General features: G+C 41.4%; 1 protein-coding gene across 2 annotated transcripts in view; it reads right to left on the bottom strand.

The window, feature by feature from the left end:
• slit1a (slit homolog 1a (Drosophila)) overlaps positions 1-21545 on the bottom strand; it is a 169672-nt gene that overhangs the window by 117771 nt on the left and 30356 nt on the right. For both annotated transcript variants that reach the window (XM_077237610.1, XM_077237611.1), the window contains 3 exons: positions 20590-20661; positions 19495-19566; positions 17195-17266 (listed from right to left, as the gene is read on the bottom strand). In XM_077237610.1, the coding sequence (XP_077093725.1) occupies positions 17195-17266; positions 19495-19566; positions 20590-20661 (216 nt within the window). The remainder of the gene's footprint in view (positions 1-17194; positions 17267-19494; positions 19567-20589; positions 20662-21545) is intronic.

Here is a 21545-nt window from a genome sequence, read left to right as displayed (position 1 = left end):
ACAATTGCGAGTTTATATTTCACAATTCGGACTTTATTTCTCAGAACTGTGAGATATAAAGTCAGAATTGTGTGATATTGAGTCGCAATTGCGTGTGATATAGTCAGAATTGCAAGATATAAACTCACAAATGCAAGAAATAAACTCGCAATTCTGACTTTTCTTCTCGCAATTGCGAGTTTATATCTTCCAATTCTGACTTTATATTTCGCAATTCTGACTTTATATCTACCAATTGAGCGTTATTAAGTCATAATTGCTAAATATAAACATGCAATTCAGAAAAAAAAAGTCAGAGTTGCGAGTTTATATCTAACAATTCTGACTTTATAACACGTATTTGAGACTTTATATCATGCAATTCTCACTTTATATCACGCAATTTTTGTCATGCAAGACAAAAAGTCGCAATTATCTTTTTTATTTTTTACTCTGTGGATCCCCAAAAAGTACACAAATTATCCAAAATTTGGGGGATTTTGTTATATCCTGTGAGAGCAAAGTCAGTAAGTTTTAGTCCAATGCCATAAAATTAACTAACATTTTTCGGGGAAAAGGAAATTCTCTCTCAACATCAGGGATAAATAGGCTACCTTCTAACAATTGAAACATTAAAATATGTTCTCAAAACTTGCAAGAATCGCAAATAAAGGCGGTGATTCTCTATGTTTGTTTGTGGGTGTGTCATGGAGTAACAAAGGATTGATTTCCCAAACAAAAAAATATTACACAAAAATAGCACTTAAATCCGATGGAACGTTTCCCCAAAGCACTGTAATTAAAGTTGCATGCAAAAGTGTCAGTAAATTACCAAAACCCTAAGTCCATTATGTGCATCAATAAACAAGACAAATGGAGACTTCTTAAATCATATTGATGCTTCTTAATCAATAAAATGCCTTTGTACATTATTTAATTATTTCAGAGGACAAAAATGTGTTGGTAAAAAACACCCAATTAAAACAATAGCTGCTCCGCAGTGCCACATGATAGGTCTGATCTAATGGGGTTAGTAGAAATAGTTGACATGCGCTTACTTATAGTCAGTATAAAGTATGTTGGTGGATCATCAAAATAAAGAGCTAGCAGATATTAAGAAAACAGCCTAGTAATGCTATAATGACTGCTGGTTGACATGTAGTTGCAAAGATACTTATAGTTAATAGAATGTCTAAAGTGGACTATCCAAATAAAGTCTCTAAATATCCAATAATTTGGCTCAGAGAATGTCAGAATTTTTTTTTATGTCAGCTAAAGTAGTCCAGAGTAGACAAATACATAAATATTGGCCATGATTTAATGCAAAGTCACATGTATGTGTCAAATAGTTTCCGTCGGTGCTATTTAGGGTCCAGCTGACATATCCATGAACTGTGTTAACATGCCTTTTCTGGATCAGCTTCTGTATATCCTTATACAGACAAAACCAGAAGGCTGAGATCCGAAACGGGGATTTATATGTTACAGTGACACTCGTAAAGGTCATCAGAACTAACACTGCACAGAGTTTTACAATGACGTTCCTCAAACCAGATCCTTCATTACTTGCACTGTTTCTGGAAGCTGTGAGGCCTCAAGATGTTGAACTGGGGCCAAAACATGACTATAAAGGCTCTGTTACTGTTTAGCCTTGAGTGTTCGAGCTGCTTTGTCTGGAAACCTAATGGATGCACACAACAGAATTACAATGATTGGCATCATCGCTGACACTGTATATCATAAAGTGATTTCATAAATAATCTGGTTTGAGGTCTAAGCATTTTACACTTAATACATTAAAGGATTAGTTCACTTCAGAGTTAAAATCTCCTGATAATTTACTCATCCCCATTTCATCCAAGATGTTCATGTCTTTCTCTCTTCAGTCGAAAAGAAATTACAAGATTTTCTCCATATAGTGACTTCAATGGAGTCCGACAGGTCGAAGGTTTAAATGTGAGTTTCAGTGCAGCTTCAAAGTCTCGACACGATCCATTCGAGGAATAAGAGTCTGATCTAGACAAACCAGCGCACATTTATAACTAAATAAACATTTACATAGTTTTTAACCACAAAAATCGATCTCTCGGCTGGATCGGACTCCATTGAAGTCACTACATGGAGAAAATCCTGGAGTGTTTTCCTCAAAAACCTTCATTTCTTTTCCACTGAAAAGATACAGACGTGAACATCTTCGATAACGTGCGGGGGAGAAAATTATCAGGAGATTTGAATTCTGAAGAGAACAAATCTTTTAACTAATGAAAGAGTTAAAGTAGAGTTGGAAAGGGAGCAGAATCACACAGATCTTCAGTGACACTAATCACATGTGATGGTCAAAGCTGTCCTCTACAAGTCTTTGCTAGTCTTCATAATGAGGGCCTTGAAGGACGCGAGAGGGGGAAGAATGGGCTCCGTAATGGCGGAGGAGTTTCAGGACATGCCAGGCCTCATTGTGCCATTCTTTATCACGCCTGACCCAAAATCAAACATGCAGGTCCCCGATCTCCTAGGTGACATTGCGAGGCCTATCACTTGGAGACCGAGAACAATGGCAGCCTGGGAAAGCCCACGGCGCGAGGAACGGCCAGTGTCTTTCACTCACACAAGAGTGGCATTGCACTGACTTAGAAACACAAGCAGAAGAGAAGGCTCTTACTCATCTAACCCTGGATTCTCCTCTAAACCTCTTCATTTCCGTATATCCTGCACCTCAACAACTACTTCACAACCTTTTCTTAAAGAATAGCACTTGTTATTTATGCTATTTCAGTTTTCTAACAGCACACTGTCTTAGCAACTTTCATTTCAAATCCTTGTTTCTTTTTAAAAGCATATATAAACTGTAAGTAGTTGGCATGAAATGTACAGTAGTCAACATTTGAAGTGGATCAAAAAAGTTCATCAAAGTTGTCCTAAGACAAGAACGGTATGGATTAAAATTCATGTGTAACTTTGATGAAAGGTTTTGATCCACTTCAAATGACTTTCCAGCTAACAAGGAACATTTTCAGAACTTTCTGTTAAGATTCCCTTAAAGTTATGAAGAAGCGCTTTTCAGTTATATTACATAAATGTTTGTTCAAAGTTATCTGAGCTTTAATAATATTCTCAAAATGTCAGGACAAAAACATTATTTATACATCGTTAATTGAACCTTACCCTGAAATGTTTAAGTTGGACATGGTTTTTGAAATGTTTCTTGTTTCGGAACGTTGAGAGAACATTCAAAAGTAACGTTCCCATAATGTTTGCAAAACAGAACCTTTTTTCAATAAGCAAGAACGTTTTTAAAAACGTAATAAACTGGACATGGAACGGAACATTCCGAATTCTGTTTTCAGAACTTAATGGGTTGTTAGAACTTTCCCCTGCATTAATAAAGAAATTTAACCTAAAATCATTTTTTAAAAATATGAAAATACAAAAACATTCATGAAGAGTTTACACCAATAATTAAACTCCTTTTGTGCAAGTAACATTTGACAAATCATCTGTAAGAATCTCAGGTAGAAATTTAAAAACATTTTTTAAATAGTTGTCTGAACTGCCTTCCAATAAAGTTAGTATTAAAGCAAAGATTACATTACATACATACAGCAAAGATTTTTTTCACCTTTTCAAAAGTGTAAACAAGAAAAGTCTGAAGTGGCTTATACCTGTGTATCTTTTATATTGTAATACTGTCATGATTTTATGTTTGTCATGTTTGTAAAACACATTTGTTGTGAAGCCGAAGACATTTATGCACATTATGGACAATATATATTATACTGAAACTGAATTCATCGTGTTCTTCTCGAGAAGCTTTTGCACTTCTTGTATCCTTTGTTCCCTAAAATCTGTCTAGAGCAATACGATAAACTGGCTGTGCACACAAGCTCTAATTACACAAAAATACACAATTAATGTAGCTGAAATAACACTACTAGTGTATTAACACTAATATACACTTTATTTCAATAGTCCGCATTACATATTCTATTAATTATAGGTAACTTTGCAACTTCATGTCAACTATCGCTCATTACTTTGCAACTTCAAGTCAACTAACTTTACAAAGTCAAACACAGTCAAGTTGATCTTGAAAAACATCTGTCCAATAAGTTAAATTAACACATGTACATCGACTGAAAGAAGGTTTTTGAACTGAAGGAAGAATACGACTGTTCGACACCAAATCACAGAGTCATCTATGCAAATTAACTGTTGATAAAATGGACACAGCAAGATAAGCAATCCTTTATTCCTCTAAAACTTCTGGGAAATTTCAACACTAACTTCCAAAAGAAACAAACGAGAACAACAAATTCAAGCAGCAACAATTGCACAGTAAAAAGTCCAGTAACTATCTCTTTGTATCTTTCACCATACATGTCATTGAAAAGCAATAGTGGAGTCATTCTTTATTCATGAATATCCCTGGGTGTCTAAAACTGACCTCAACCCATGGAATGATGGACCCTTGAATATGGCAAAGAACGAGATCCTAGCTGAATTGATGGAGGTGAATATTAGGAGTAAAATGTTGTAATTTTGTCTGCAGCAACACTTGGCCTGAAGGCTCTTGTCTAAAGCGTAGTCTTATAACAAACACAGACAACACCTGCAACATCTCATCAAGTGTGCACTTGGACCAGCAGAACTGTTGCAACATCGCACACACACTACATGCACATCCAGCCGGATCCCAGCCTTCGGATCTCTGCCTGTACAAAATCAATCTGCATTGTTTATCCTTTTGATCTTTCATTCAAAAATTTCGCAAAAATCTAATCTTTCATTGAAGTAAAAGAATGGAGAGTGTGGGGGAAATCACATTATGAAATAAATGTTTTTCTCCTAAACACGTTGGCCATAATTATTGGCTCCCTGTTATTAAATACTTTTTGCAACCTCCTTTTGCCAAGATATCAGCTCTGAGTTTTCTTCTATAATGCCGGATGAGTTTGGAGAACACCTGACCAGAGATCAGAGATCATTCCTCTTACAGAATCTCTCCAGATCTGCAGATTCACAGATCCATGTCCACACTTCTCCTCTTCAGTTCAGCGCACTCATCAGCTCAGGGACTGGGACGGTCATGGCAGAAGCTTCATTTTGTGCTCAGTTACACTTATTTGTGTTGATTTTGATGTTTGTTTTGGACCGTTGTCCTGATGGAAGATCCAACCACGGCCCATTATAAGAGTTCTAGCAGAGGCTGTCAGGTTTAGATCTTTTATATGCTGGTATTTGCTAGTATCCATAATACCATGTATCTGAACAAGAAGTCCAGGACCTCCAGCAGAAAAGTAGACATATAAGATCCAGCAGTGTATTTAACCGTATGCATGGGGGACTTTTTATCCCTGTTTGCACCAAACACATCTGGTGGGTTTGCTGCCAAAAAGCCCTTTTTTTAGTTTCGTCTGTCCACAGAATCCGGAATCCAGTCACTTCTGAAGATCCAGTCGTGTCTGACAACTGAATATACTGGAGTTTGTTTTTGGACGAGCGAGGAGGATTTTTCTTGAAACCCTCCCAAACAACATGTGGTGATGTAGGAGTTGTTCGATAAATTGTTTTAAGGTTTCTGACCCCAAGACTCGAGTAATCTCTGCAATTCTCCCTCTGTGATCCTTGAAGAGTCTCTGGCCACTCAAACTCTCCTCCTCATCGTGCATTAAGGCAATATAGACACACGTCCTCTTCCTGGCAGATTCATAACATCTTTAGTTCTTAATTATTGCCCTGATGGTCAAAATGGGGATTTTCAATTCTGTAGCTATTTTCTTACAGCCACTTTCTATTGTGTGATGCTCAACAATCTTTTGCTGCACATCAGAACTATATTCTTTGGTTTTACTCATTGTGATAGATGATTAAGGGAATTTGGCCTTTGTGTTTCCTCATATTTAAACTTCTGTGAAACAAGACGTTAGCTAGACAGTTTCATGTTCCTAGTCAGCCTAGTGTGCTGAAAAAAAAAGGTAAATATTAATGGGAATATACTTCAGAGATATTTTACTCGTAAAAAAATTCTAGGGGTGCCAATAATTGTGGCCAACGTGTTTTGGAGAAAAACATTTATTTCGTAATGTGATTTCCCCCCCACTTAAATTAAGTCCACCATTTGGCTTTGTCAGAAGATCATCAACAAAATCAGTGTAATGTAAATATTCAAATAATCTAACAAACAACAATAAATAAGGCCTAGTATTCAATATGTGTGTGTGTGTGTGTGTGTGTGTGTGTGTTTAAATTACATATTTTAAAGTTTTTTCTTCATGCCTTGAAATATCTTGAATGTAACTCGACACCCTTGCCACATTTATTATGCATGGTTCTATGAATATGCAAATGAGCCCCGCCTCCACTCACTCACTCACTCACTCAGAGATCCACTCGTTGACGATCACACGTTGATCTGATTGGTTACAAGGTAGTTTGTGACGTTAGAAACACCAGCGATTTCAAAGCGTGTTTTTGAGACTGTCTTTGGTTCACTGCAGTTTTAAGGAGAAAATACTCAGCAATGCTGTCGACTTATGAATTTACACATGGTTTGTCTTAAAGCATATTAAAAACACCACATAGACATATAAACAACATTAGAAGCTGGATCTAAACATCTTCTTTACCATTCCCATCGGATAAACCACACACACGCTTTTTGCAATCAGTGCAGATCTACATTCTGAACTGTAAAACAGAGATGTGTTTGGAATGATTTTTATAATTGGAATCTTGCCATAATTTCTGCCATAAAGTCTCAGCCAAGAAGGCAGACTCAATCGTTTCTCAAGAATCTTTTACCTTTAGAGATTTCTGAAAGCGAGTCGCCCGTGGAAACTTTCCCCTGGATTCATTCCAGCTCTATATGAACAGTTTCTGAGTATGAATAGCACACAATCTAACCTCTGCGAACCCGTCTATCATCTCCGAGCCGCAGGGGATGCGAGCGCTTCAGGATCTTACATCACAATATCTGGACCAAACACATGCAGTCTGTTCGAGAGAATAGCAAGCGTTCTTCAGTCTCTGCTGTGCACTGAGTCGAAGCCACGACTTCCCAGTGTAACTGGGCCAAGAACAAGGGCACGGTTATTCCAGCGCGGGGAAGATGTGTGTGTCTCTGCAGGGTTTACCTGGAGTCGCTGCCAGACTCACACACGCACTGAAACCACAGACTACAACACACTGCAGTGATACGCCATCAGAACATTTACGCCGTCCACAAACACTTTGTTTTTCATGTTACGGTGTCGTTTTCTCTGGTATCCTGAGGTCTCGAGAATGCTTGCTATTAGAGCTCTGTCAGCTCAGGGTTTGTGACTAAATCTTGTTTTTAATGTTGTTTATGTTTATGTGGTGTTTTTAATATGCTTCAAGACAAACCATGTGTAAATTCATAAGTCGACAGCATTGCTGAGTATTTTCTGCTTAAAACTGCAGTGAACCAAAGACAGTCTCAAAAACACGCTTTGAAATCGCTGGTGTTTCTGACGTCACAAACTACCTTGTAACCAATCAGATCAACGTGTGGTCGTCAACGAGTGGATCTCTGAGCGAGTGAGCGATTGGAGGCGGGGCTCATTTGCATATTCATAGAACCGCGTATACTAAATGAGGAAAGGTTGTCGAGTTACATTAAAGATATTTTAAGTCATGAAGACATTTTTTCAAGGAATTTTGTTGATCAAAGACGAGTTTTAAGGGATAAAATTATGGACTACAGGGGGACTTTAAACAAAAAAATCTGACTTATTTGACTGAAACAACAGAAAAGCAAAGTACACTAGAGTATTATTTGGTCCTAAACACAGATAAAACAACAACAAAACAGTAAAGGATATCTACATCTGAGACAGAGCAACACTTCCGCACCAGCTATGAGGAAATTAGGAGGAGATTCTATCAAAATGTAAAAAATTATTTTTTAATTATTGTGCATTAGTGCCCGGCTACTGTCTATGTCGTTTGCAATTTTTTCCATTAATTTTTCCCATAGGGATTTTAAAAAAAAGTGTTCATTATAAGCCATGATTTAATCCAACGAGGAGAATCACAACATTACAAATTTTGAACATTTGAAAATCAGACAAAAATGCAAAGGTACAAGACTGTGAACTTAATGACTTTAGTGAGGAAACTTATTTTTGTCCTCTTCTAGATTCACAAATGCTTTATCAATACACTGTAACAATGGTCATGAGTTCTTCTCTATATCAGTGTCAGTGTTTCTGAACTCCTGAAACGCCTCCATTGTAGTCTTGAGTTTCTTCCGGGAACGAACACGTCACAATATTCCTCATTATAATAATTCATACGCAGAATAAAGGGGCGGGGCCTGGTTGAGTTAGTTAGTAGTGTGTTAAACTGGCGGTTATGGTAAGGGGCGGGACATTTCCCAAACACACTCGAAGCGTTCGACCAATCACAACACACTGCTCCAGCCGACCAATCAGAGCACAGTGTGCTTTTCAGGAGGAGGGGCTTCATAGAGACAGGAAGTAAACAGAGTGTTACTGACAGACTGGGAAGAGAGGAGCCGCAACAATGGAGAATATGAGGAAAATAATCAACATTCAAGCAGGAAAACCTGTTCTAGTAGAGCCTGAAACAACATCAAGACTTTGGATATAATAGATCCTCTTTGAACACATTTACAAGACAGAAAAAAAATCTCTGTTGCCACAAATGTTTTTGAAAAGGCAGCTGAAAGGAAATATCTTGACTATATTAATGCAAGTGAATCTATGCAATGAATAATTGAAATAGATTCACAAAAACCTTTATATAATCTATAGCTTTTATTATGTATTTAAGTTTGTTTTTAATTCAAACTCCAAAATATAATTCTAATATCAGTTCAAAAATCCAGTTCTCGGGCTTGTAGGAAATGGAGCAGTCTCTCGCTGAATACAGACGTCTACACTGCCAACAATCCTCAATCCTCACTTTCCCTCCAGATAACGGTGTAATGACTTCTGCATGTCATATCCATCCATCATTTCTGGAGGTAGGTGTTTAACAGGACAGGTTATTATGAGAAAGAGCGTGTCTCCTTCTCTGAAACACTGAAACGTCACTCGGCTGACGGCTCTTCATTGTGAATATTTCACACAGCTTCTCCATCCTATGTGAATAATGGATGACAGCGAAATATAGAATCGCTTGTACATACATGGAGAATTCTGTCTGTGTTTGTCCTCTTTTCATCTCTCTCTCTCTCCCCCTGTTGTTCATTTCCACGTCCCACTCGTTCTGAATATTTCAGCATGTTTTTAAGAATGTCTCTTTGGCTTCCCTCAGAAGGGTTTGTGGAGTCTCTGAAGCGTAAATCATTAAAAAAACACCAACAACATAAAGATCCACCTTGAACGCTGGAAACAGGAACACAGATGATGATCAGACTCTGTGCTGAGAGCCAAGATCTGCCAGAAACTGATTTCGATTTAAAAAAATATATACAAAATGCTCTCACAAACAGCGCTGTGACTATACAGCAAATCGACACGCATCAATGAACTCGACGCTGTTACAGCAACTGGATTCTCTTCAAGAAAAGGTTCATACACTAAACCTAAAGTTGATGTAAACGGCTTGAAATCTGCTCGTTTAGATGAAGTCTATGCATAATGTTCCCTTTATTTACATGATTTTAAACTGTTACATGCTTTATCTGATGTTTTGTTCTTGTTCTTCTTCGTTTATTTATATAGCACTGCTAAAAACACAGAGCTTGACCAAAGTGCACTGCCAAACAGATAGACTAAAAGATAGACTTTTTCTCTAAGCGAACACGAAAAGCAAAATGCTTATCGCTTAAATGAATGGTATGAAGACAAAACAACTTAAAAAGTCACACAAAAACCTCCACATTTGGTCCATGAAACACGGCAACAGTGAACTAACTGCTCATTTTAAAGAGGGAATCATATTCTGATACGAGGAATCAAATTTCCCTTTATGTTTTGACATATGTGTTGTATTATGAAGACATACATGAAGTCTCGTGCACTGAATGGATCATCTTTGATCATCTTCGTCACACGTCTCACCGTTTGTCGTACAGATTATTCTAAGATATATTCAACAGTTTGGAGTCTGGGATCAAAAATGTATTAAAAGTTACAGTAAAGAAATGTATAATGTTACAAAAGATTCTAGAATTCTAGAACTTTCTATTCATCAAAGAATCCTGAATCAAACTGTATCAAGGTTTCCACCAAAACATGAAGCAGCACGACTGTTTTCAACACTGATAATAATCATAAATGACACAAGACTGGAGTAATGATGCTGAAAATTCAGGAATAAATTACACTTTACTATATATTCACATAGAAAACAGCTGATTTAAAGCGTAACTTAAATGGTGCTTTTACTGTATTTCTAATCAAATAAACGCAGCCTTGATGAGCAGAACGATACTCGGTTACTAACGTAACCTCGGTTCTCTCTAGAGAGGGAACGAGTATTGCGTAAGTTTAGCTTACGCTACGGGAAAGATTCATCTTCCCGAGATACTGAAGCCAAAAAATTATCCTTAATTTTGTATAACTTGTCAACGCAGTGCAGCAGCTAGCAGACCTAGAGCAGGTCATCTCGCGTGCTCATTGGCTGCCCTGCGGGCAACTGCTGCAGCCTACCAGTGCGCCCGGCGTGACGTCACGCCCAATGAAGGGCGCCCGCGCCTTTATAGCGTCACAGCCCACCAGATAGGCGTGGCTTAGCGTATAAAATAGGGGCTGTAGGCTGAATTCTCTGGTTTTTCGACGACTGAAGCGAAGTCGCTCGTGGCGTGAGCACGGCCGGTTACGCAATACTCGTTCGCTCTCTAGAGAGAACCGAGGTTACGTTAGTAACCGAGTATCGTTCTCTTACGAGAGGTTCTCTCGTATTGCGTAAGTTTAGCTTACGCTACGGGAACACTTTGTCAACGCCGTGCGCGCCAAGCATCCACATGAGACCCCGAGCTTAAGGGGAACCCCATAAGTGGAAAAAATAAGGTGGCCAGCCACGCGGGCCATCACTTGTACATAAGCACACATAGGGAATACAGAGCAGCGCGCCGGTCTGTATAGTCATATGGCACATACCCTACTTAGTGCAGCTCAACCAGGAGAGCTGAGTCATGAACGTGATCTGAGCAGGAGATCTGGGCAGAATACACCTCTTTTCAGACTGACAACAGTTTAGCCTGCAAGGCAGGAACTTCTAGGTTATAAAACCTGACAAAGGTAGACGGGGAGCTCCAGCCCGCCGCTACACATATGTCATGGATAGAAATTCCACTGGACCATGCCCACGACGAGGCCACACCTCTCGTGGAATGAGCCCTGATGCCCAGAGGGCATTGCAGGCCTTTTGACGCGTAAGCTGCCGCTATAGCGTCCACTATCCATCTGGACAGGCTCTGTTTCGAGGAGGCAAGCCCCTTGGCGCGCCCACCAAACGAAACGAAAAGCTGTTCCGAACGCCTGAAGGAGGCGGAGAGCGTAATGTAAACCCTCAGCGCTCTGACAGGGCAGAGGAGATTCACATCACTTTCGCTGTCAGATGCTGGCAGAGCTGACAGCGAAATAACTTGCGCTCTGAATGGAGTGCCCATCACTTTAGGGACATAACCATGTCTAGGTCTGAGGATGACTTTAGAGTCATTTGGTCCGAACTCAAGACACGACGCGCTGACAGTCAGCGCGTGCAGATCCCCTACACGTTTTACTGACGACAGTGCAGTCAGAAAAACGGCTTTTAGTGATAGATATTTCAACTCCACGGAGTCTAGTGGTTCAAATGGAAAAGCTTTCAGGGCCTCGAGGACCAGTGAAAGATCCCACATGGGAACCGACGGGGGGCGCGGCGGATTCATCCTTCTAGCTCCTCTAAGGAAGCGGATGACCAACTCATGTCTTCCCAGTGACTGGCCGTGCGTCGATTCCGCGAATGCTGCTACGGCCGCCACGTAAACTTTGAGCGTGGATGGGGATCTTCCCTTATCCAACAGCTCTTGTAGGAAAGTGAGCAGATGCGCCACCCCGCATGTCCGCGGGTCCAGACCTCTGTCGGTGCACCATCCAGAGAACACCGACCATTTAGACGCGTAGAGCCTTCTCGTGGAAGGGGCTCTAGACTGCGTGATCGTGTTCATCACTCCTTCTGGCAGGGCAACGAGTACCCGTTGATCAACCATGCATGCAGAGACCAGCGCTCTGGATGGGGATGCCAGATCGTGCCGCGAGCTTGAGAGAGGAGATCTGCCCTCACCGGAATCGGCCACGGAGCTGTATGTGACAGCCGTGCCAGTTCCGGGAACCAAGTCTGATTCTCCCAACGCGGGGCTATGAGGAGCACCGAGTGGCGCGTTTCCCTGATCCTCTTGATCACCTGTGGCAACAGAGAGACCGGAGGGAAAGCATATAGCGGGAGGCTGGGCCAAACCTGGGCCAGCGCGTCCTCGTCCTTCGAGAAGAACATCGGGCATTGAGCGTTGTCTTTTGACGCAAACAGGTCGACTTCCGCTCTGCCGAATAGGCGCCACAGTTTCTGGACCGTTTGGGGGTGCAGGGACCATTCCCCTGGGGGAACATTGTCCCTGGACAGTCTGTCTGGGCCGTCGTTCAAATGGCCAGGCACATGCGCCGCCCTCAGCGAGCGCAGGTTCGTCTGTGACCAAATAAGGAGGCGTTCCGTCAGATTGCAGAGATTTCTGGATCTGACACCGCCCTGACGGTTTACATAGGATACCACAGATGTGTTGTCCGAGCGGACAAGAACATGATGGTCCTGTATAAACGGGAGGAAGCACTTCAGCGCGTTCTCGACCGCTATCATTTCCAGACAGTTTATGTGAAAACCCTTCTCCTGGTCTGACCACTGGCCAAAGGCCGGTCTGCCCTCGAACAGCGCGCCCCAACCCGAGTTGGACGCGTCTGTCGAGATGACCTTCCGATAAGAGATGGTTCCCATCATTACTCCATGCTGGTACCAATCGGCCACTAACCAGGGCTGCAGAGCTGTTATGCAGGTCTGAGTCACATTGATTTTCTGGCCGCCAGACACCCAGGCTCGGCGAGGCGAGCGAGCGTTCAACCAGCGTTGGAGCGGGCGCATGCGCAGTAGGCCCAGCTGGAGCACCGCTGCAGCTGATGCCATACAGCCCAACATCCTTTGAAATGTTTTCAAAGGGAGAAAGCTGCCCTTCTGGAAAGATGCGGCTAGGTGGCGAACACGGCGCGCGCGCTGTGTCGATAAACGAGCCGTCATGGTCACTGAGTCCAGTTCTATTACTAAAAAGGAAATTGACTGGCTGGGCAGTAATGAGCTCTTGGTCCAGTTGACCGTGAGACCCAAGCTTTCCAGATGACTGAGAAGCACTGTTCTGTGAGATAGTAGTTCTGTCTCTGACTGTGCCAATATCAGCCAATCGTCCAGATAGTTCATTATGCGCAGCCCCTGACTTCTCAGGGGGGCGAGCGCCGCGTCCATGCAATTTGTAAATGTACGGGGTGCTAGGGACAGGCCGAACGGCAGGACGGTGTATTGATATGCCTGACCGTCGAAGGCGAATCTCAAAAATTGCCTGTGACGGGGTACTATCTGAATCTGAAAATAGGCATCCTTCAGATCTAGAGAAATAAACCAGTCCCTCGGGCGAACGTGCGCGAGGATTTTTCTGGTCGTAAGCATTTTGAACGGTCTTTTTACAAGCACTTTGTTCAAATATCTCAGATCTAGGATAGGTCTGAAGGCTCCGTCCTTCTTGGGTACGAGAAAATATCGGCTGTAAAAGCCTGACTCGCTCAGAGAAGGCGGCACCTTTTCTATAGCCCCTTTGCACAGCAGCTTTGCTATTTCTGCGTGAAGTAGGTGTGCTACTTCCGCATTCACTATCGTCGCGGTCCGGGCTTGAAAGCGCGGAGGACGGCGAACGAATTGAAGTGCATAGCCCTGCTTTATTGTGCTCAACACCCATTCTGAAATCCCTGGGATAGTTTCCCACGCAGCTATGTGAGCCGCCAGGGGGCGAATGGCCTCCGGGTTCAGACCGCCGCCATTTGCGGGCTTGTGAAACTGAACCTGAACAGTGGGGGAAAGCTGCGCGTTCAGAAAGGTGGCTCGCTCAGTTTCCCTCATATCCGCGAGCGTTAACCAGAGGTGCCTCTCCGTCACGGTTAACGCGGCCATGGCTCGTCCGATGGCCTGGGCTGCAGCTTTGGTGGCGCGGAGAGAAAGATCCGTCGCGCTTCTCAAATCCGTAACCGCAGCTGGGTCCCGGCCCTTCTCATCCCATTCACGGAGGAGGTCGGCTTGCAGGATCTGAAGCACAGCCATCGAGTGTAGAGCAGACGCGGCCTGGCCGGAGGCGGCATAAGCGCGGCCGACCAAGGAGGAAGTGGCTCTGCAGGCTTTAGACAGGAGGGCTGACCGTGACCGCCATCTCGCGGAGGGCGGGCAAAGGTGCGCTGCGACCGCCTCTTCCACAGGGGGAATCGCTGTGTACCCTTTCTCGGCGGCGCCGTCCACTCGGGAGAGCGACGCGGAGGCCTGTGACTGAAGTCTAGCCGAAAAAGGCGAATTCCACGACTTCGTCAGCTCCGCATGAAGTTCCGGCAGGAATGGAGCGGGCCTGGTTTCTGAAACTGCGCGGCGGCGACTTTGAAGGAAGCAGCCGTCGAGCCTGTTCGGCGCGGGTTCCTTCGGCAGCGACCACTCGAGCCCGAGACGGTCGACAGCTTGCGTCAGCAGGCGCATAAGTTCCGTGTCAGCTCCAGCGCGGGTACGGGCGGATTCCTGGATTGACGAGGAGGCGGAGTGAAGCGACCATTCCTCGCTGTCTGATGCCAGGATAGAGCAGCAGTCTTTTGTGGCGTGTCCCACGGACTCATCCTCCGAAGTGACGGCAGTGAGGCTCGCAAGCGGCAGCTGCGCGTCAGTGAGGAGAGGTGGGGAAGGCGAGAGCGAGGCTCGAGGGAGGTTCTCCGGCGAGCGCGTCGCTGTGGCCACAGGTTCCGGCTGTCTCAGGGAACGGCGCTTCTTTCTGCGCGGTCCCACAGGAGGCGGAGTGACTGCTGTGGTGTTGAACGCTTCGAGTCGAGCCCGCAGGGTCGACAGCGGAAGCTCCTCACAGAGCTCGCAGCCCCCGGACGCGAGGGCGAGCTCTGCGTGTTCCAGGCCCAGGCAGAGAGCGCAGATCAGGTGGCGGTCTCCGGTGCTGAGCGGGGCTTTACACGAGCCGCAGGAAGTGCGAGGCATCTTTAAAAAGACGCTCGCTGCTCTTTTAGAATGATTTGCAAAAAAGGATACGTCACCGGATAGCGTAGCTCGCACGGATGGCTGAAGGTGGCGAAGACGGCCGGCTTCCTCAGCGCTGTCCTAAGCTGGCTGTTCGCTGTTCGACGGCGGCGGTGGCTTCTCTCAAATCCAGCGATGCGAAGAGCTCGCTGAAGAGTCGAAAAATCAGAGAATTCAGCCTACAGCCCCTATTTTATACGCTAAGCCACGCCTATCTGGTGGGCTGTGACGCTATAAAGGCGCGGGCGCCCATCATTGGGCGTGACGTCACGCCGGGCGCACTGGTAGGCTGCAGCAGTTGCCCGCAGGGCAGCCAATGAGCACGCGAGATGGCCTGCTCTAGGTCTGCTAGCTGCTGCACTGCATTGACAAGTTATACAAAATTAAGGATAATTTTTTGGCTTCAGTATCTCGAGAAGATGAATCTTTCCCGTAGCGTAAGCTAAACTTACGCAATACGAGAGAACCTCTCGTAAGAGAACTTTTATTTCTTGTATCTTCTATTAGTCCAACTCACTGCTATACTTGCAAGTACAACTAAAAATTGTAATATTAATAGTAAAACTGCATCAAAATACATAATTTCCAGAAAGTTGTTAGAAATTCAGAATAGTAAGTAAATGTTTGTTCATTTATTTCAGCATTGTTTAATAGACCATGATTTTCCTTTTTTATCCAGCTTATTCCTGACGATCTTACGGTGTTATGAATTATGGCTGGCACTTCCGGTTTGGGGAACTTCCATTCAAAAACACTGAAACGAATCATTTTAAATCATAAGTCAGTGTAACTGGATGAGCTGTCAGTTTCCCTTCATGATTTATTTTCAGACATCATGAAAATAACGTTATACTTGGTATTTTAACGTGACGTTATAACGAGAATATGTATGGAAAGAGCTCTTTTCAGTCACTGCTTTCTTTTCCTCATGATTATTATTTATTTTTTTCCCTTTGCACTCCGCTGTAAAAGCATGAAAAAGCTCAACATATACTGCACATTTGTGGTCTGTTCTCCCGATTTAATTTACAATATATGCTATTAATAATTCACTGTAATGCACAAAGAATCTCTCGTTTTTCTCCTCAAATCCTCACGTCTCTTTCCAGGTTTGTTTTCACAGGTAAATGCAATTTATAATCTGTCAAAATGACGGATATCACTTTGAAAGAGTGTCACGTAATGCTGAAGTTAATGAACATTTTTGATTAAGGTACCCTAACATAATTCTTTTTATTTAACCAAAGACTTGTGCTTTTGGGTTATTTGGTCTGTTGAAAGTGCCTTGTTGATGCTTTTACACTTTTAAATGTCCTTTTAATGTCCAATAAAGATATTTCTGGAGCGATCAGACATACAACATTAAATATCTTATTTTGGTGATCTAAAGCCTCAGTCCAGACAAATATTAGTTATGAAAAAATGAAAAACATATAATCATTCCCTTGATGTGCACATAAGTTTGTAAGTGTATTCAGTGAACCTGAGCCATAAAGTGAAGCCTTGTGTGTCATCGTCATAAAGAATATTTCAAGCAGTCTGGCAATGATGATCATGGATAATGATCATTAAACTCAGCAATAATTCAGAATATTCATTCATAGAAGTATCTTTTCCTTGCAAATCCAACTTTAGGCCCAAAACAATAAAGACATTGAACTTGCTTAAATCCAATCTAACATGATGACAGAACAATCATTCATCCTTCCAGCAAAACCACTCACAATATAATCCCGATGTCAGACATGAAAACTCAGAGAACACGCTTGTGGATGTCAGGTGTTGATCAGCTGGATTCTCACAGCACAATAACTGCTAAATCATTTTATTTTCCAAATGCTTTAAAGTGAATGTGGACTAATTGTGTGATTTATCAAATGCATCATTGCAGTTCCCTGAAACCCAAGGCAGAAACATCAGAAACGGGACTTACAGTCGCGACAGAGCTGCGTTCTTCTGGAACAGGAGCTCTGGAAGCTGGTGGAGCTGGTTTCTGTTCAGACGTCTGTGAGAAAACCACACACACACACACACACACACACACACGTGTTCACTGACTGTAGGAACACAAGTCATCAGAAAACTCATGTTGATGATGATTCACTCGAACACTTGACGTCAGTTACAACAGGAGAATCTTAAGCTTTAGACAAAGAAAACTTCCTGAAATATCGTGAAGAAACTATTTAAACCTGGGAATCTCTGCCTAATGCAAAAGATTATAGTAAACAAGTGAAACACATCTAGAGCTGACGGGAAGAATCGTGTGAGTCGGGAAGGATTGTGATGTTCCTTCTGTTCATCCGGATCAGTGTTCATGCGTTTCTTTAACAGTTCTCCATAACCGTAACCCAAAACACCACCGGTTCTAGATTTCTGATGACTGTGGTGGTTAGGAGTGTAACTATATATCGCAATACAAAAATGCATCAATATTTAATGTATTGTGATAGTTCACCCAAAATAAAAATGACTGTGTGAGAAAAAAATCAAGTTTTTAGAGTTTTAGTGTCAGTACTAAATTAAACTGCTATATATAATGTTGAATATAATGTATAATAATGCAATGTGGGAATATTTGTGGGTCCTGATACCAGTAAGAAGTGGCCTATTATTTAAAATATATCTAGTCAATGACAGAGTGAAAGCATATTCATCTAAAATAATTCTGTACTTTCAGCTTCTGAATCATGAATATTTTTATTCTGGTGTCTCTATTGTCTGAAAGTCCAAACTTATTCACTTTACAACCACAATGTAATATCAAATTTAGCATTTTAATCAACAGTACATTTTTTTTGTTAACCTTTTATCATATATATATTGGAGTATCGCAATATCATATTGTGAGTTCAGTATCGTGTTATGTATTGAATTGTGACATGAGGGAATCGTTACACTCCTAGTATTAAGAAAAACTAGTTTGGCAATGCTGTTTATTAGCCGTAACTTATAGTGTTTATTCATCAGTGTTACTGATACTCTTACTATGTATGTGTGTGTGTGTGTGTGTGTGTGTGTGTGTGTGTGTGTGTGTGTTAGTTAAAGGTGCAGTAACTGATTTCTGAGAAACGCACAGACCGAGCTCCACAACACACTTGTAGCCAATCAGAAATAAGGGGCGTGTCCACATGTTAGGGGGAGGGGCTTGTGTTGCATAACGTGTTTGTGGATTTAGGGGCGGGGCTATCAAGATGGAGGTGTGGCCCTGTCGGGCAAGAAGTGTTTGTTTTAGTGATTATCAACTGCATTTCTCAGAAATAACTTACTGCAACTTTAATAAAAGTGTGACGGTGCTTATCTGTGTGTGTCAACCATTTTTGTGAAATAAATTAGCTTGGTTCAAATTCCTAAAAACTTGGGTACCAGCTTAAAAACCATTGGGAAAATGTGGGTCCCATAGCCAAATAAAAGAAATAAATGAGATACATTTACAGATACAGATACCAAGAGAAACATTTTCCTGTTTTTTTAAGGAAACATGCACAGTTTTGAGGCTTGAATTGAGGAACCGATTAAGCTGATAAAATTAGGGAAAAAGGGCTATCCTATTAATTGTAAGAGAATTAGTTCAATTATGCGGTTTTATTTAGGGACACCATTGTTAGTTCCCAGCATGCTTTGCACAATACTGGAAATGGAGAGTGAATATTGAAATTAAGTGTAATTTTTTAAGTGTAAATATAATATAAGTGTATATGTTTTTCGAGTAAATGGAAACATCTGTTAATGTGTAATGTTCAGTTATGTTTGACGTTTGAAAGAGTTTCTATTATGTTGAAGTTTTGATCGTTGTGCAGAAGAGTAGGGCGTATGGTTATCCTGTGAATAACCGTAAAATGTATTATTACTCTGAAGTGTGTTGCTTTAATCATTGAGCAATACCTTTGCTATAATACTAGTGCAGTAAAAAGTGTGTTTCTGAGCTGTGCTAACAACATACAGTTTCTTTTCATTATAAAATATAGCTCAAGGTCACTCTAATACACACACTTTAAAGAGTCAACATATTTCACTCAAAATGTTAAATTCACTGTGTCATAGACTAAATAATTTAGTTTTTTTTTTTTACATGATTTATTCAGGTAATTTATTCAGATTCCATGAAAAAAATCAATTCCATAAAAAATATCATGTGTAATATTGTTATGATCATTAGTTGTAAGTAACGAGCACATGGCATGTTCTCCAGTAAGTGTGTCTCCTGATAGAGGACTAGTGTTGAACACTTACAGTCTCTCCAGCTCTCTCATGTCATCGAACGCCCCTCGCTCCACCGTCACTATCTGGTTCTCCATCAGCTGCCTGTGCAGAAACACCACAGAAGATTATTACAGGGGTCCTTCTCTCAGCAATCACGAATCTCCGCATCCGCCGGCTGGGGTCGTGTCCTACATGTAGATTCTGTGAGCACCGTTCCCTTGCATTAAACGGAGAAAAATCCTGGAATGTTTCCATCTAAAAGCTTCATTTCTCTTGGGCCGAGGAAAGAAAGGCAAACACATCTTAAGATGGCCTTGGGGTGAGTAAATAAACATGACGTTTCTGTGTGAACTATTCCTTCAAAACGCAGCAGATCTGAGGAGGAGTGTGCATGAAGACAGAAGAGAACGGGATTCATTATAACATGAGGAGATTTACAGTAGTAAATATACACAAAACTGAACCAAAAAGTCTGGCTATAAACTGCGAAAATCCTCTTCATAGAGTTGATTTAAAGTGATATTCGTAGCATTGTTTTTCAAATAATGGGTGAGTAGTTCACTTCATGCTTTAGTAAATCCAGAAATATTGATTGAAAATATCCCATTCTTGATGTGAGTTAGTTATATTTGACCTACAGTATGAATGATGTAATATCTGTGAAGAGTTTTCCCCTTGAAAGCTGTAATGCAATATCCATATATTTGTCTGCCTATGATATTTTGTGGATGATTATCCCTTCAAAAATGTGCCAATCCTCACTGGCAAACACATCTATATTACAGTACACGCTTTTGCAACAAACAAACTAAATTGCAACACTTTGCAGTAAGTTTCAATTTGTTAACGTTATTATTTCACATGATCTAACAATGAAAAATATTAATTTCAATAATTACCAAAACATTATTAAAATGTGTTGTATATGAGCTAATGTGAACCGACATCAGTTAAATAACGTAAAAAAGATTATTGAATAGTTTAATGAATGTATTGCTGGTTGTTAATGCATTGAGTAATGTTAAATAATGGGGCCTTATTGTAAAATGCACAGGAACCAGAGTCATGCGATACGATGATTATCACATATTTAGTATATACAAAATATGAAAATGCAGAACTCACAAAACTCGAAGATACTTGAGTCCAGAAAAGTCATTCCTGTTGATGCGAGTGAGGTTGTTTCCATTCAGTTCCCTAGAAAAAGAAACAAGAGTTATGGGTATGTTTATTTTCAATCCAGATGCGGATATAGCATTGCTGTAATGACTTATGTTGCTCAACAAGTGTCGTAAACCAGACACAATATACACATACACATCCTGCCACTATAACTGTACAAAACACGCTGGATAAATTGCTGCTGAAAAATACTGTGTGGGTTCTTCGCAAATGTCTGCTCATTATTGGGAACATGTGTTTCTTTTTTGTTGTGAACCTCGTCCCCAATCACTGAGAGAAACACACACTCGCAAATCTCCCATGAATACTGGATAGAAAGTGCTGCACTTTGCATCGGTTGTAATGAGCACTCGTGGGAGACGGGAGATTGCAGACAGATGTTAGCACAGGTGCACAGAAATAAAGCACTGCGATTCATCACACACGTGTGGATGCTCCGCGTATTACTGTTGTGTACATCAGTGTTTCTGAGATCCAGTCTGCGCTTGAAGAATTTGGAGACAAAAGTTCGTAAGAGAAACTCTGTGAGAAAATATCAATAACACTTTATTTCTTTGCATGTCAACTAGCAGTCATTATAGTATTACTAGACTGTTTTCTTAATATCTGCTCACACTTTATTCACGGAACAAATGTATATGGGAATATATTGCAAAATAATGCGATATATTACATGATATGTTTCCATAGATGGGAAACTTGTGCTTATATTTTTCAATATACTGCAATATATGCATTGACTGTGTATGGCTATATACAGTATATACTGTTGTGTAGTTCAGTCTGAGATTGAATCTGCGCTTATGTTCTTTAGAGAATGTCTACAAGAAAATATTGGTAACACTATATTTCTTTGCAACTACATGTCCACTTGTAGTCATTATAATATCTGATGCTCC

The sequence above is a fragment of the Siphateles boraxobius genome, unplaced genomic scaffold (assembly GCF_051911475.1).
Source record: "Siphateles boraxobius isolate OS27281-9 unplaced genomic scaffold, OSU_SipBor_1 204, whole genome shotgun sequence".
Taxonomy (NCBI): domain Eukaryota; kingdom Metazoa; phylum Chordata; class Actinopteri; order Cypriniformes; family Leuciscidae; genus Siphateles; species Siphateles boraxobius.
The sequence above is the reverse complement of the archived record's forward strand: the minus strand, read 5'-3'. Positions and strand labels throughout refer to the sequence as shown.